This window comes from Scyliorhinus canicula, chromosome 29 (genome assembly GCF_902713615.1).
Source record: "Scyliorhinus canicula chromosome 29, sScyCan1.1, whole genome shotgun sequence".
Lineage (NCBI taxonomy): Eukaryota > Metazoa > Chordata > Chondrichthyes > Carcharhiniformes > Scyliorhinidae > Scyliorhinus > Scyliorhinus canicula.
The window spans coordinates 9,677,901-9,694,094 of record NC_052174.1 but is presented as its reverse complement, the minus strand read 5'-3'; the positions used below and the strand labels follow the sequence as shown (position 1 = coordinate 9,694,094).

Sequence of the window (16,194 nt, the reverse complement as noted above, 5' to 3'; positions counted from 1 at the left end):
GGTGTGTGTGTGATACTGAGGTTGTTGTTGGTGTGTGTGTGTGTGTGTGTGATACTGAGGTTGTTGGTGTGTGTGTGATACTGAGGTTGATGTTGGTGTGTGTGTGTGATACTGAGGTTGTTGGTGTGTGTGTGTGATACTGAGGTTGTTGTTGGTGTGTGTGTGTGTGTGTGTGATACTGAGGTTGTTGGTGTGTGTGTGTGATACTGAGGTTGTTGGTGTGTGTGTGATACTGAGGTTGTTGTTGGTGTGTGTGTGTCTGATACTGAGGTTGTTGTTGGTGTGTGTGTGTGTGATACTGAGGTTGTTGTTGGTGTGTGTGTGTGTGATACAGTGGTTGTTGTTGGTGTGTGTGTGTGTGATACTGAGGTTGTTGTTGGTGTGTGTGTGTGTGATACAGTGGTTGTTGTTGGTGTGTGTGTGTGTGATACTGAGGTTGTTGGTGTGTGTGTGTGATACTGAGGTTGTTGGTGTGTGTGTGTGTGTGATACTGAGGTTGTTGTTGGTGTGTGTGTGTGTGATACTGAGGTTGTTGTTGGTGTGTGTGACACTGAGGTTGTTGTTGGTGTGTGCGACACTGAGGTGGTTGTTGGTGTGTGTGTGTGATACTGAGGTTGTTGTTGGTGTGTGTGTGTGTGATACTGAGGTTGTTGTTGGTGTGTGTGTGTGATACTGAGGTTGTTGTTGGTGTGTGTGTGTGCGACACTGAGGTTGTTGTTGTTGGTGTGTGTGTGATACTGAGGTTGTTGTTGGTGTGTGTGTGTGTGTGATACTGAGGTTGTTGTTGGTGTGTGTGTGTGTGATACAGTGGTTGTTGTTGGTGTGTGTGTGTGTGATACTGAGGTTGTTGTTGGTGTGTGTGTGTGATACTGAGGTTGTTGTTGGTGTGTGTGTGTGAGATACTGAGGTTGTTGTTGGTGTGTGTGTGTGTGATACTGAGGTTGTTGTTGGTGTGTGTGTGTGTGTGATACTGAGGTTGTTGTTGGTGTGTGTGTGTGTGCGACACTGAGGTTGTTGTTGGTGTGTGTGTGTGATACTGAGGTTGTTGTTGGTGTGTGTGTGTGTGTGATACAGTGGTTGTTGTTGGTGTGTGTGTGTGTGTGATACAGTGGTTGTTGTTGGTGTGTGTGTGTGTGATACTGAGGTTGTTGTTGGTGTGTGTGTGTGATACTGAGGTTGTTGTTGGTGTGTGTGTGTGATACTGAGGTTGTTGTTGGTGTGTGTGTGTGTGATACTGAGGTTGTTGTTGGTGTGTGTGACACTGAGGTGGTTGTTGGTGTGTGTGTGTGTGTGATACTGAGGTTGTTGTTGGTGTGTGTGTGTGTGTGTGTGATACTGAGGTTGTTGTTGGTGTGTGTGTGTGTGATACTGAGGTTGTTGTTGGTGTGTGTGTGTGATACTGAGGTTGTTGTTGGTGTGTGTGTGTGATACTGAGGTTGTTGTTGGTGTGTGTGTGTGATACTGAGGTTGTTGTTGGTGTGTGTGACACTGAGGTTGTTGTTGGTGTGTGTGACACTGAGGTTGTTGTTGGTGTGTGTGTGTGTGTGATACTGAGGTTGTTGTTGGTGTGTGTGTGTGTTGTGAAGGACGGGTTGCAGCTAAACTGGAGAGGCATAAATATCCTGGCCACGATGTTTGCTAGTGTCACACGGGAAGGTTTAAAGTAGTATGGTGGGGGTGTGTGTGTGTGTGTGTGTGGGGGGGGGGTGGTGTGTGTGTGTGGGGGGGGGTGTGTGTGTGTGTGTGGGGGGGGGGTGTTGGGGGGGGTGGGGGGGTGGTGGGGGGGGTGGTGGTGTGTGTGGGGGTGGGGGTGTGTGTGTGTGGGGGGGGTGTGTGTGTGTGTGGGGGGGGTGTTGGGGGGGGTGGGGGGGTTGGTGGGGGGGGGGTGGGGGGGTTGGTGGGGGGGGTGGTGGTGTGTGTGGGGGTGGGAGGGTGTGTGTGTGGGGGTGGGGGGTGTGTGTGTGTGTGGGGGTGGGGGGGGTGGGGGGGGGGGGGAGGGGGGGGGGGGCGCACCGGAGCAATAGGTCAGACGGTGAAAGCATTTTTTTTATTTTTATTTTTTTTAAATTTATTTTTTTAAAATAAATTTAGATTAGCCAATTATTTTTTCCAATTAAGGGGCAATTTAGCGTGGCCAATCCACCTACTCTGCACATTTTTTTGGGTTGTGGGGGCGAAACCCACGCAGACACGGGGAGAATGTGCAAACTCCACACGGACAGTGACCCAGAGCCGGGATCGAACCTGGGACCTCAGCGCCGTGGGGCGGTTGTGCTAACCACTAGGCCACCGTGCTGCCCTCGACGGTGAAAGCATTGAGGGAGAACTAGGGAATACGGCCAGTATGGCTCTGGGGAAGAGCAGACAGGGAGATGTTGCTGAACACAGTGGGTTTGGTGGCCTGAAGTGCATATGTTTTAATGCAAGAAGTATTACGGGTTAGGCAGATGAACTTAGAGCTTGGATTAGTACTTGGAACTATGATGTTGTTGCCATTACAGAGACCTGGTTGAGGGAAGGACATGATTGGCAGCTAAACGTTCCAGGATTTAGATGTTTCAGGCGGGATAGAGGGGATGTCAAAGGGCTGGCGGAGTTGCGCTACTGGTTAGGGAGAATATCACAGCTATACTGCAGGAGGACACCTCAGGGGGCAGTGAGGCTATATGGGTAGAGATCAGGAATAAGAAGGGTGTAGTCACAATGCTGGGGGTTTACTACAGGCCTCTCAACATCCAGCGGGAGATAGAGGAGCAGATAGGTAGACAGATTTTGGAAAAGAGTAAAAACAACAGTGTTGTTGTGATGGGAGACTTCAACTTCCCCAATATTGACTGGGACTCACTTCGTGCTCGGGGCTTAGACGGGGCAGAATTTGTAAGGAGCATCCAGGAGGGCTTCTTAAAACAATATGTAGACAGTCCAACTGGGGAAGGGGCTGTACTGGACCTGGTATTGGGGGATGAGCCCGGCCAGGTGGTAGAAGTTTCAGTAGGGGAGCATTTTGGGAACAGTGACCACAATTCAGTAAGTTTTAAAGTGCTGGTGGACAAGGATAAGAGTGGTCCTAGGGTGAATGTGCTCAATTGGGGGAAGGCTAATTATAACAATATTAGGCGGGAACTGAAGAACCTAGATTGGGGGAGGATATTTGAGGGTAAATCAACATCTGACATGTGGGAGGCTTTCAAATGTCAGTTGAAGGGAATTCAGGACCGGCATGTTCCTGTGAGGAAGAAGGATAAATATGGCAAATTTCGGGAACCTTGGATAACAAGAGATATTGTCGGCCTTGTCAAAAAGGAAAAGGAGGCATTTGTCAGGGCTAGAAGGTTGGGAACAGACGAAGTCTGTGTGGAATATAAGGAAAGTAGGAAGGAACTTAAGCAAGGAGTCAGGAGGGCTAGAAGGGGTCACGAAAAGTCATTGGCAAATAAGGTTAAGGAAAATCCCACGGCTTTTTACGTGTACATAAAAAGCAAGAGGGTAGCCAGGGAAAGGGTTGGCCCACTGAAGGATAGGCAAGGGAATCTATGTGTGGAGCCAGAGGAAATGGGCGAGGTACTAAATGAATACTTTGCATCAGTATTCACCAGAGAGAAGGAATTGGTGGATGTTGAGTCTGGAGAAGGGTGTGTAGATAGCCTGGGTCACATTGAGATCCAAAAAGACGAGGTGTTGGGCGTCTTGAAAAATATTAAGGTAGATAAGTCCCCAGGGCCTGATGGGATCGACCCCAGAATACTGAAGGAGGCTAGAGAGGAAATTGCTGAGGCCTTGACAAAAATCTTTGGATCCTCACTGTCTTCAGGTGATGTCCCAGAGGATTGGAGAATAGCCAATGTTGTTCCTTTGTTTAAGAAGGGTAGCAAGGATAATCCAGGGAACTACAGGCTGGTGAGCCTTACGTCAGTGGTAGGGAAATTACTGGAGAGAATTCTTTGAGACAGGATCTACTCCCATTTGGAAGCAAATGGACGTATTAGTGAGGGGCAGCATGGTTTTGTGAGGGGAGGTCGTGTCTCACTAACTTGATAGAGTTTTTTGAAGAGGTCATAAAGATGATTGATGCAGGTAGGGCAGTGGATGTTGTCTATATGGACTTCAGTAAGGCCTTTGACAAGGTCCCTCATGGCAGACTGGTACAAAAGGTGAAGTCACACGGGATCAGGGGTGAGCTGGCAAGGTGGATACAGAACTGGCTACGTCATAGAAGGCAGAGTAGCAGCAATGGAAGGGTGCTTTTCTAATTGGAGGGCTGTGACTAGTGGTGTTCCGCAGGGATCAGCGCTGGGACCTTTGCTGCTCGTAGTATATATAAATGATTTGGAGGAAAATATAACTGGTCTGATTAGTAAGTTTGCGGACGACACAAAGGTTGGTGGAATTGCGGATAGCGATGAGGACTGTCAGAGGATACAGCAGGATTTAGATCGTTTGGAGACTTGGGCGGAGAGATGGCAGATGGAGTTTAATCCGGACAAATGTGGGGTAATGCATTTTGGAAGGTCGAATGCAGGTGGGGAATATACAGTGAATGGTAGAACCCTCAAGAGTATCGAAAGTCAGAGAGATCTAGGTGTACAGGTCCACAGGTCACTGAAAGGGGCAACACAGGTGGAGAAGGTAGTTGCGAAGGCATACGGCATGCTTGCCTTCATTGGCCGGGGCATTGAGTTTAAGAATTGGCAAGTCATGTTGCAGCTGTATAGAACCTTAGTTAGGCCACACTTGGAGAATAGTGTTCAATTCTGGTCGCCACACTACCAGAAGGATGTGGAGGCTTTAGAGAGGGTGCAGAAGAGATTTACCAGGATGTTGCCTGGTATGGAGGGCATTAGCTATGAGGAGCGGTTGAATAAACTCGGTTTGTTCTCACTGGAATGACGGAGGTTGAGGGGCGACCTGATAGAGGTCTACAAAATTATGAGGGGCATAGGCAGAGTGGATAGTCAGAGGCTTTTCCCCAGGGTAGAGGGGTCAATTACTAGGGGGCACAGGTTTAAGGTGCGAGGGGCAAGGTTTAGAGGAGATGTACGAGGCAAGTTTGTTTACACAGAGGGTAGTGGGTGCCTGGAACTCGCTGCCGGAGGAGGTGGTGGAAGCAGGGACGATAGTGACATTTAAGGGGCATCTTGACAAATACATGAATAGGATGGGAATAGAGGGATACGGACCCAGGAAGTGTAGAAGATTTTAGTTCAGACAGGCAACATGGTCGGCACAGGCTTGGAGGGCCGAAGGGCCTGTTCCTGTGCTGTACTTTTCTTTGTTCGTTGTGTGATACAGAGGTGGTTGTTGTTGGTGTGTGTGTGTGTGTGATACTGAGGGCGTATGACCCTCGATCTTCACCCTAGCGCCCAAGTGCTGTTTAAACAAGGGGCTGTTTAGCAGAGGGCTAAATCGCTGGCTTTGAAAGCAGGCCAGCAGCACGGTTCGATTCCCGTAACAGCCTCCCCAGAACAGGCGCCGGAATGTGGCGACTAGGGGCTTTTCACAGTAACTTCATTGAAGCCTACTCGTGACAGTAAGCGATTTTCATTTTCAAGTGAGAGCCCTTTTTCCCATATTCCCCACTCGTCACTCAGACACGTTGGGCTCTGTAGTGGATCCCTGAATTCACCGCGGGGGGGGGGGGGGGGGGGGGGCGATCTGATGATCCCGGGCCGTGACCTTTGCGTTGCCTCGCCCCCCCGGGTCGTGGTTGGGACACAGTCATCGCAGCTCCCCCCGCCCCCCCCCCCGCCCTGGATTTCAATTCTCCGAGCATTAATCACTTTATATCGCAATAGCAGATAAATTCTTTTCAATTACACAAGGGCCTTTCGCCCTGATCTGAACCGCCCTATCTGTAGTTACCTTTGAACCAACATTCCTAGCCTATAAAAGCCAAGCTCGAGTCAAGATGATCCACTCGCATTTGGCCCCTGGGCTGCTGCCATGAAGACTTATCGGCGGATGACGTTCTTTCTCCCTCGTCTGTTGAGGGTCCTCGCTGTTATTGTCCTTCACCTCTCCGCAGGTTCCTGTGCATCACGGTGAGTGGGGGGGCCGGGTCCAAAGCTAAAGGGAGAGCAGAAACTTAGAACAATCCAGCACAGGAACAGGCCCTTCGGCCCTCCACGTTGCGCCGAGCTTTGTCCGAAACCAAGATCGAGCTATCCCACGCCCTGTCATTCTGGTGTAGATCCCAGACCATTCCCCACCTCCCCCCCCCCCCCCCCCCCGTCCTCCAGGTCGCCGAACCCTCTCCCTCTTCACCCTCCTCTCTCTCTCTCTCTCCCCCCTCGCCCCCCCCCATCTTCCCCTCACTGCCTGCAGGCCGCCTCCTCCCATCAGGCCCGGGTGTCGAGCTCGCCGATGGCGGCCCAGGCATTTTGCCGGCACTGGGGGGAGGGGGGGGGGGGGGGGGCTGGGCTAGCGCAGGTGGGCCGGGCGACAGATTGGGCCGCAGTGGCCTTTTTTGGGGGGGGGGCGAAGCGACTCGATCGGTCAGGGGGAAGATGGTGGTCAAGCTGCACTGCGATGCACTCTGCAGCCGAACAGCCTGCCATCAATCTCAGTCGGGCGTCCAGGAATAAGCAGCACTCTGGGAGCATGTTATGCCCAATGGGGGTTTGAGATCTTTAGGGACAGGGAGGGGATAATTGATGAGGGAAATGTTTTTTTTATTTGCATGGTTAAGAAAGATCCAGCAGTTATATCGCACTTTCCTCAGTCATCTCCAGTCCCTGTGTTAGTGTAGAAATCCTGATATCCAATTTGTACAGTCTATTAATTATACCTGTTACTCTGCGTTACTCTGTGTTGCTCTCGGATCTGCTGCGTGTTACGTCTCTCCCTGTTACTCTACCTGTTACCTTGTGCGCTAATCTGTGTGTTACTCTGTGATCTCTTTTACTTTGCTCCGTTACTCTACCTGTCACTGTTACTCTGTGCTGTGTGTTACTTTGCTCCCAGTTATTGTGTGTTACTCTGTGCTGTGTGTTACATTGCTGCTGTTACTCTATTTGTTACTCTGTTCATTATTCTGCGTGTTACTCCGTGATCTCTTTTACTTTGCTCCCAGTTACTGTGTGTTACTCTGTGCTGTGTGTAATGTTGCTGCTGTTACTCTGTGTTACTCTGTCAACGGGATTCCCCAATGGAGCCGCTCCGGACCGTCGCGAAACCCACGGGCGGGGGAACGCTGCCAGTGGGATCAGATACTCCCAGAGGCGGAGAATGTTCCCGTCCTTCTCCCACAGTTTTCAAATCCCCCTTTGTTGGCGTCTTCTGCGAGTGGGGGGATTTAAGGTGGGCGCTCTCCGCACTGCCAATATTGGCTCAGTGGATGGAGCTGCCACATTGGCGTTCTTGGGCATGTCACTCAGGCCGGCGCTCCCCGCGGCAGGGCTGAGGGAGTGCTGGACCGCCGGAGGGGCTGAGGGAGTGCTGCACTGCCGGAGGGGCTGAGGGAGCGCTGCACTGCCGGAGGGGCTGAGGGAGCGCTGCACTGCCGGAGGGGCTGAGGGAGTGCTGGACCACCGGAGGGGCTGAGGGAGTGCTGCACTGCCGGAGGGGCTGAGGGAGTGCTGGACTGCCGGAGGGGCTGAGGGAGTGCTGGACCGCCGGAGGGGCTGAGGGAGTGCTGGACCGCCGGAGGGGCTGAGGGAGTGCTGGACCGCCGGAGGGGCTGAGGGAGCGCTGGACCGCCGGAGGGGCTGAGGGAGCGCTGGACCGCCGGAGGGGCTGAGGGAGTGCTGCACTGCCGGAGGGGCAGAGGGAGAGCTGGACCGCCGGAGGGGCTGAGGGAGCGCTGGACCGCCGGAGGGGCTGAGGGAGTGCTGGACAGCCGGAGGGGCTGAGGGAGCGCTGCATTGCCGGAAGGGCTGTCGTGCCCGGTACGCTGAGCCCCGCCCACTCCGAACGCCCCCACTCACTTCTAAACGTTGTTGAAAGCAACTTTGGCCAACAGGTACCCCTGAACAAAGAACAAAGAAAAGTACAGCACAGGAACAGGTCCTTCGGCCCTCCAAGCCCGTGCCAACCAAGCTGCCCGTCTAAACTAAAATCTTCTACACTTCCTGGGTCCGTATCCCTCTATTCCCATCCTATTCATGTATTTGTCAAGATGCCCCTTAAATGTCACTATCGTCCCAGCTTCCACCACCTCCTCCGGCAGCAAGTTCCAGGCACCCACTACCCTCTGTGTAAACAAACCTGCCTCGTACATCTCCTCTAAACCTTGCCCCTCGCACCTTAAACCTATGCCCCCTAGTAATTGACCCCTCTACCCTGGGGAAAAGCCTCTGACTATCCACTCTGTCTGTGCCCCTCATAATTTTGTAGACCTCTATCAGGTCGCCCCTCAACCTCTGTCGTTCCAGTGAGAACAAACCGAGTTTATTCAACCGCTCCTCATAGCCAATGGTGCCACAGCCAATGACATCATAGCCAATGGTACCAAAGCCAATGACATCATAGCCAATGGTACCGCAGCCAATGACATCATAGTCAATGGTACCAAAGCCAATGACATCATAGCCAATGGTACCGCAGCCAATGACATCATAGTCAATGGTATAGCAGCCAATGACATCATAGCTAATGGTACCACAGCCAATGACATCATAGCCAATGGTACAAAAGCCAATGACATCATAGCCAATGGTACCGCAGCCAATGACATCATAGTCAATGGTATAGCAGCCAATGACATCATAGCCAATGGTACCACAGCCGATGACATCATAGCCGATGGTACCACAGCCAATGACATCATAGCCAATGCTGCCGCAGCCAATGACATCATAGCCAATAGTGCCGCAGCCAATGACATCATAGCCAATGCTGCCGCAGCCAATGACATCATAGCCAATGGTACCGCAGCCAATGACTTCATAGCCAATGGTACCACAGCCATATCAGGCAGCATACTGGTAAATCTCTTCTGCACCCTCTCTAAAGCCTCCACATCCTTCTGGTAGTGTGGCGACCAGAATTGAACACTATACTCCAAGTGCGGCCTAACTAAGGGTCTATACAGCTGCAACATGACTTGCCAATTCTTACACTCAATGTCCCGGCCAATGAAGGCAAGCATGCCGTATGCCTTCTTGACCACCTTCTCCACATGCATTGCCCCAGGTTTAGACTGGGATTTATCCTTCTAGAGAATTCCGTTGCTGGATGCGGGCAGACAGCTGAGGGTCATTTACTGCATCTGTTTTTGTAGATGGCGAGAGGAGCGGCCAACGAATTCGCGCCAAAGTGGAGCCCGCGTCTCGGCGACCACGCCCACGGAAAAAGGTCAGTCAGCAGAGGCGAGAGAGGGTGGGTTTTCCTGTGGGAAATTGTTGAACAAAGGAAGAGTTGGGAGAACTCCTGGGAGCAACACGGTGCGGAATGAGGCTGAAATCCAGTCTTCAGAAAATCAGGATACTTTTTCCTGCAGAGGGAGCTCTGTACTGTCCGGGGGAGTGTAGGGGGAGCTCTGTACTGTCAGGGGGAGTGTAGAGGGAGCTCTGTACTGTCCGGGGGGGGGGGGGGGGTGTAGAGAGAGCTCTGTACTGTCAGGGGGAGTGTAGAGGGAGCTCTGTACTGTCAGGGGGAGTGTAGAGGGAGCTCTGTACTGTCTGGGAGAGTGTAGAGGGAGCTCTGTACTGTCAGGGGGAGTGTAGAGGGAGCTCTGTACTGTCAGGGGGAGTGTAGAGGGAGCTCTGTACTGTCAGGGGGAGTGTAGAGGGAGCTCTGTACTGTCAGGGGAGTGTAGAGGGAGCTCTGTACTGTCAGGGGAAGTGTAGAGGGAGCTCTGTACTGTCAGGGGGAGTGTAGAGAGAGCTCTGTACTGTCAGGGGGAGTGTAGAGGGAGCTCTGTACTGTCCGGGGGGAGCGTAGAGGGAGCTCTGTACTGTCAGGGGAGTGTAGAGGGAGTTCTGTACTGTCAGGGGGAGTGTAGAGGGAGCTCTGTACTGTCAGGGGAGTGTAGAGGGAGCTCTGTACTGTGTTCACAGTTTGCGATTGTGTTTTACAGCTGTTTTATCGTACTGCGATTTCAATGACAATGCGAAACCTTTCTGTGACTGGGCCCAAGCTGCGGACGACAACGGGAATTGGAGTCGGACTTCCGGGCCAACACCAACAGAAGGCACGGGTCCGGTAGGGGACTATCCAGATGGAAGTAAGGAATATCCTTCATCCCGCTATCTCTCATCTTGCTAATAATCAAAAAGGTTAATGGAATGCTGGCCTATCGAGAGGATTGGAGAACAAGGAGGCAAGGGTTAGGCTGCAGCTTTACAAAACCCTGGTTAGGCCCGACTTGGAGTTGCTGTGATCTGGGCTCCTCACCTGAGGAAGGATAGTTTGGCCTCTGAGGGAGCGCAACGTGGTTGGGTTTGAATTAATTTACGGGATGTGGGCCGTCGGTGGTTAGGCCCAGCTTTTATTGCCCATCCCTAATTGCCCTTTAGAAGGTGGTGGATGAGACGCCTTCTGGAGCCGCTTCAATCCCTGAGATGTAGGTACACCCACTGCGCTGTTAGGGAGGGAGTTCCAGGATTTTGACCCCAGCGACAGTGAAGGAACGGCCGATATATTTCCCAGTTGGGATGGGGAGTGACTGGGAGGGGAACCTCCAGGTGGTGGGGTTCCCAGGTACCTGCTGCCCTTGTCCTTCTAGATGGTAGAGGCCGTGGGTTTGGAAGGTGCTGCCTAAGGAGCCTTGGTGAGTTGCTGCGGGGCATCTTGTAGACGGTACACACGGCTGCCACTGTGTGTCGGTGGGGGAGGGAGTGAATGTTTGTGGAAGGGGGGAGCCAATCAAGCGGGGCTGCTTTGTCCTGGATGGTGTGGAGCTTCTTGAGTGTTGTTGGAGCTGCGCTCATCCAGGCAAGTGGAGAGTATTCCATCACATTCCTGACTTGTGCCTTGTAGATGGTGGACAGGCTTTGGGGGGGGTCAGGAGGTGAGTTACTCTCCGCAGGATTCCCAGCCTCTGACCTGCCCTGGTAGCCACAGTATTAATGTGGCTGGGTCCAGTTCAGTTTCTGATCAATGGTAACCCCCAGGGTGTTGATAGTGGGGGATTCAGCGATGGTAATGCCATTGAATGTCAAGGGGCGGATTGAGAACTGATGACATCATCAGGACCCGACCGTGGCATTAGTCTGGGGTCTGCGCAGGGGGCGCAATGATGGGTTCAGAGGCGGGGAAGAGACGTACTCTCCTCTGGGAGTAACACCAATGCTTTTGGCAATCCCTTACCCAGGACATCCTTCCCCCCAAATCCCACAGAGCTCTCCCCAACCCCTCGACATTTACCTGGATCCCCACCTCTGGCCTCCTGGCCTGAACCTGCACCCCCAGACGATGTTTCATTGGGCAAGGTAGCCTTGGGGTCAACGCCATTAATTGTTTACTATTGGGTCACTCACCAGCGAGGGAAGCACCATTGGCTAAAGTGAAGTTCCACTGAATATTGTAACATTCAGTCAGGCCTCACTGAGGGAGATTAGATTGGCTGAGACACCATTGGGTTGGACACCGTTGGGTGAGACCCTATTGATCAAGACGCCATTGTGTGAGGCAAAATTGACTGAGATACCATTGGTTTAGGTGCTATTAGCTATGATGTCATTGGCTGCGGCACCATTGGCTATGATGTCATTGGCTGTGGTACCATTGGCTATATGTCATTGGCTGTGGTACCATTGGCTATGATGTCATTGGCTGTGGTACCATTGGCTATGATGTCATTGGCTGTGGTACCATTGGCTATGATGTCATTGGCTGTGGTACCATTGGCTATGATGTCATTGGCTGCGGTACCATTGGCTATGATGTCATTGGCTGCTATACCATTGGCTATGATGTCATTGGCTGTGGTACCATTGGCTATGATGTCATTGGCTGAGGCACCATTGGCTATGATGTCATTGGCTGCGGTACCATGGGCTATGATGTCATTGGCTGAGGTACCATTGGCTATGATGTTATTGGCTGCGGTACCATGGGCTATGATGTCATTGGCTGCGGCACTATTGGCTATGATGTCATTGACTGCGGTACCATTGGCTATGATGTCATCGACTGCGGTACCATTGGCTATGATGTCATTGGCTGTGGCACCATTGGCTATGATGTCATTGACTGCGGTACTATTGGCTATGATGTCATTGACTGCGGTACTATTGGCTATGATGTCATTGACTGCGGTACCATTGGCTATGATGTCATTGACTGCGGTATCATTGGCTATGATGTCATCGACTGCGGTACCATTGGCTATGATGTCATTGACTGCGGTACCATTGGCTATGATGTCATTGGCTGAGATGTCATTAGGTGAGACACAATTTGATGAGGTCCCATTGGGTGAGATGCCATTGGCTGAAATACTATTGGAGAATATTCCATGACCCTGGTGAGCCCACATTTGGAGTATTGTGCGCAGTTCTGGTCACCTCACTATAGGAAGGATGTGGAAGCATTGGAAAGGGTGCAGAGGAGATTTACCAGGATGCTGCCTGGATTGGAGGGTAGGTCTTATGAGGAAAGGTTGAGGGAGCTAGGGCTTTTCTCTTTGGAGCGGAGGAGGATGAGAGGCGACTTAATAGAGGTTTATAAGATGATGAGGGGGATAGATAGAGTGGACGTTCAGAGACTATTCCCTCGGGTGGATGTAGCTGTTACAAGGGGGCATAACTATAAGGTTCAGGGTGGGAGATATAGGAGGGATATCCGAGGTAGGTTCTTTGTTCAGAGAGTGGTTAGGGTGTGGAATGGACTGCCTGCTGTGATAGTGGAGTCGGACACTTTAGGAACTTTCAAGCGGTTATTGGATAGGCACATGGAGCCCACCAGAATGACAGGGAGTGGGATAGCTTGATCTTGGTTTCGGACAAAGCTCGGCACAGCATCGAGGGCCGAAGGGCCTGTTCTGTGCTGCTACTGTTCTATGTTCATTGAATGAGCGATCATTGGACAGGTTGGTGAAGTGCTATTGGATGCCTTCACTGGGGGAACATTCCGGAAGAAATTTCACAGACACCTTGACAACAAACTGTGAGGGGGGCGGGGATCCGGGAGAGGGCCGCATTGATGGTCCTCTGGCAGGGATTGGCCGACAGGCTGTACTCACCGTTCTCACCTTCTCCAATTCCAGGCGGTTATTACATCTACCAAGAGGCTGACGATTTTGCGAAAGGCCAGTTCGCGAGGCTCGACAGTCCGACCTTGGCCGTGTCGGGGGTTGTGTGTGTGGAGTTCCAGTACTACATGTATGGAGCAGATTCCGACAACGCTCTGAGAGTTTACCTGAAGGGCTCATCCATTGAACAGCAAATCTGGAGTAAAACAGGATTCCAGAGCCCTTCCTGGCTGCATGGAGAAGTTAACCACCTTTTCGTGGCTCCAACCAATATCAAGGCAAGATTTCCTTCGCGGACTCACCATCATTTACATATCATTACATCGCCAGGCATTGGGCGAGGCCCATTATATTGGGCAGTGTTGGATTTTTGAAAACCCTCTCGTAGGATGTGGGCCAACATTTATTGTCAATCCCTAGTTGCCCCTTGAGAAGGTGGTGGGTGAGCCACTTTTTTGAACCCGCTGCAATCGCTGTGGTGTAGGTACTCCCACTGTGCTGTTAGGGAGGGAGTGCCAGGATTTTGCCCCAGCGACAGTGAAGGATCGGCCGATATATTTCCCAGTCAGGGGCGGTGAGTGACTGGGAGGGGAACCTCCAGGTGGGGGGGGTTCCCAGGTATCTGCTGCCCTCGTCCTTCTAGATGGTAGAGGTGGTGGGTTTGGGACGTGCCGTCCAACGGTGCGTCTTGTAGACAGTGCCCACGGATGCCATGGGGCGTCGGTGGTGGAGGGGGGGTGAATGTTGAAGGAGGTGGACGGGGTACTGACCAGGCGGGAATGCTTTGTGGTGTTGGGCAGCACGGTAGCATGGTGGTTAGCATAAATGCTTCACAGCTCCAGGGTCCCAGGTTCGATTCCCAGCTTGGGTCACTGTCTGTGCGGAGTCTGCACGTCCTCCCCGTGTGTGCGTGGGTTTCCTCCGGGTGCTCCGGTTTCCTCCCACAGTCCAAAGATGTGCGGGGTTAGGTGGATTGGCCAGGATAAATTGCCCATAGTGTCCTAATAAAAGTAAGGTTAAGGGGGGGGTTGTTGGGTTACGGGTATAGGGTGGATACGTGGGTTTGAGTAGGGTGATCATGGCTCGGCACAACATCGAGGGCCGAAGGGCCTGTTCTATGCTGTACTGTTCTATCTATCTATCAACCGAAACATTTCATTGAGAAGGCCGATCCCTATTGAAAAGTACCACGGATCCTTCAAGAGCGTAAACATGATAATTCCACGACTCAAAAGTCCCGGCACTTTCCAATTTATCTTGGATCGGGGTAGACTTTTGCTGACTCTGAGTTTCCTGTGGATTCTCTCCGGCGTCTGTGCGTTACATTTAAGCTCCATCTTGGCAGGTAACCTTCGAAGCGGTTCGAGGCTCGACTCCGTCATGTGACACGGCCGTGGACAACATCCGGGTCAGGCCGGGGCCCTGTTCCGGTAAGTTTGCTCCCAGAAACTTCCCACGAATTTGCTGCCTCTCTTTCGTCTCTCTGGACGCCGCCCCCCCCCCCCCCCCCCCCCTCACAATAAGATGCCGGGCTGGGTACTCCGGCCATCCAGCCACGTGTTTCTTGGCCGCGCGCCCTTCGTTGAAGCCGCCCCCACGCTGCCGGGAAACCCGCGGGAAGGGATGCCCGCTGCCGGCGGGAAAGCGCTGATCCCAACGGCCGGAGAATTCCGGCCAATAATTCAGAAGCGAGGGAAAGATCCGACCCGATTCGCTCTGAGGCCTGGAGAACCGAATTAGGGCCTGGCCTGACCTCACTCTTCATCCCCCCCCCCCCTCCCCGCCCCCCCACCCCAGCCCCCACCCCGAATCAGGAATCGAACCATTTATTCTTTGAATGGTTGGCCTCACCGCGCCCCTTGATGGTGATCTGTACGGAGGGAAGAATCGAGAAGCTAAAAGTTGCACCAATGGCGCTGAGCCCTTCCGTCTGCCCGCCCTCTCCCCGCCTTACCCGCCAGCCTCCAATCATTGCCAACGTAACCGCCCTGCCTGCAGCCTTATGCCCCCCTCCCCCCCCCTTTAACCCCTTGGAATGGCTCTCCCGTCGCTGGGCCACCATGGTGATCGGGTACAAACACGAGGGCTGGGGGGGGGGGGGGGGGGGGGGGGTACTGGTCAGGGTTGGCACTATCTGGCAGGCCGGCGCCATGTTTTAAGGCGCAACTGTCGCAGGACGCCGCTCTGCGCATGCGCGGCCACGCGCCCGGCTATTCTCCGCCCGTTTATTTCACGCAGGCCGGGGGTTTTACGCGGCGCCCCCCCCCCCACCCCCACCGGTCGGGCGATCGGTGTGAGGCGCGCCGTTTTTTCCTCCGCGTCAAACAATACAAATAAAAATGATTTGAACTATCTTTGCTCCTTGCGATACGAATATATATAATTTATTGATCATCGTATTGCTGTGTCTCAGAGGCTCGTTAATGTTACCATCAAAGCAGGTCGCAGTCCACGATCGGATTCAACACGCCTTTCTTTGTTCTTCAGATTGTATGACCCGCTGTGACTTTGATCAGGACGGCAATCTGTGCGGCTGGATCAATGAAGCCACTCCGCCCCTGGTCCCCTTCGACCAGTGGAACGGGCAGACCGACGCGGAGAACAGCGGACCCAGTGACGACTTTTCCAAACCCGGATGTAAGGCGAGACGGTTCAAATCCGGATTTATCGCTTGATTATCGCTGTGGGGGTGGTGCAGGATAGGTTGCGGGGTTTGGCCGGGCGGGGGGGGGGGGGGGGGGGGGGGGGGGGAGAAAAGCAGATGATTTTTGTCGAAGTTTTCCGTCTCGGACTCATCAGGTCATTTCGCCAAGAGAATTCCAAATGAGGAGGGTGGGGTGGGGGGGGGGGGGGGGCGGGCAACAACGAATTCCCGTACCGGCCTCCCCAAACAGGCGCCGGAATGTGGCGACTGGGGTCTTTTCACGGTCACTTCATTTGAAGCCGACTTGTGACAATAGGCGATTATTATTATTATTGCCGTATGGGCGGAAAGGGATGATCGGTCAGCAAGTGGGCTGGGATCGGGAGAGGCGTGGCGGCGGAGAATACACCAGTCGACG

The 16,194-nt window shown here is 52.9% G+C and overlaps 1 protein-coding gene across 1 annotated transcript in view; it reads left to right on the top strand.

Moving 5' to 3' along the window:
• LOC119958304 (zonadhesin-like) overlaps positions 1-16,194 on the top strand; it is a 192,364-nt gene that overhangs the window by 52,940 nt on the left and 123,230 nt on the right. The window contains exons 2-7 of the mRNA XM_038786740.1: positions 8,407-8,921; positions 9,156-9,291; positions 10,016-10,162; positions 13,148-13,410; positions 14,478-14,562; positions 15,620-15,769. Of these exons, the coding sequence (XP_038642668.1) occupies positions 8,407-8,921; positions 9,156-9,291; positions 10,016-10,162; positions 13,148-13,410; positions 14,478-14,562; positions 15,620-15,769 (1,296 nt within the window). The remainder of the gene's footprint in view (positions 1-8,406; positions 8,922-9,155; positions 9,292-10,015; positions 10,163-13,147; positions 13,411-14,477; positions 14,563-15,619; positions 15,770-16,194) is intronic.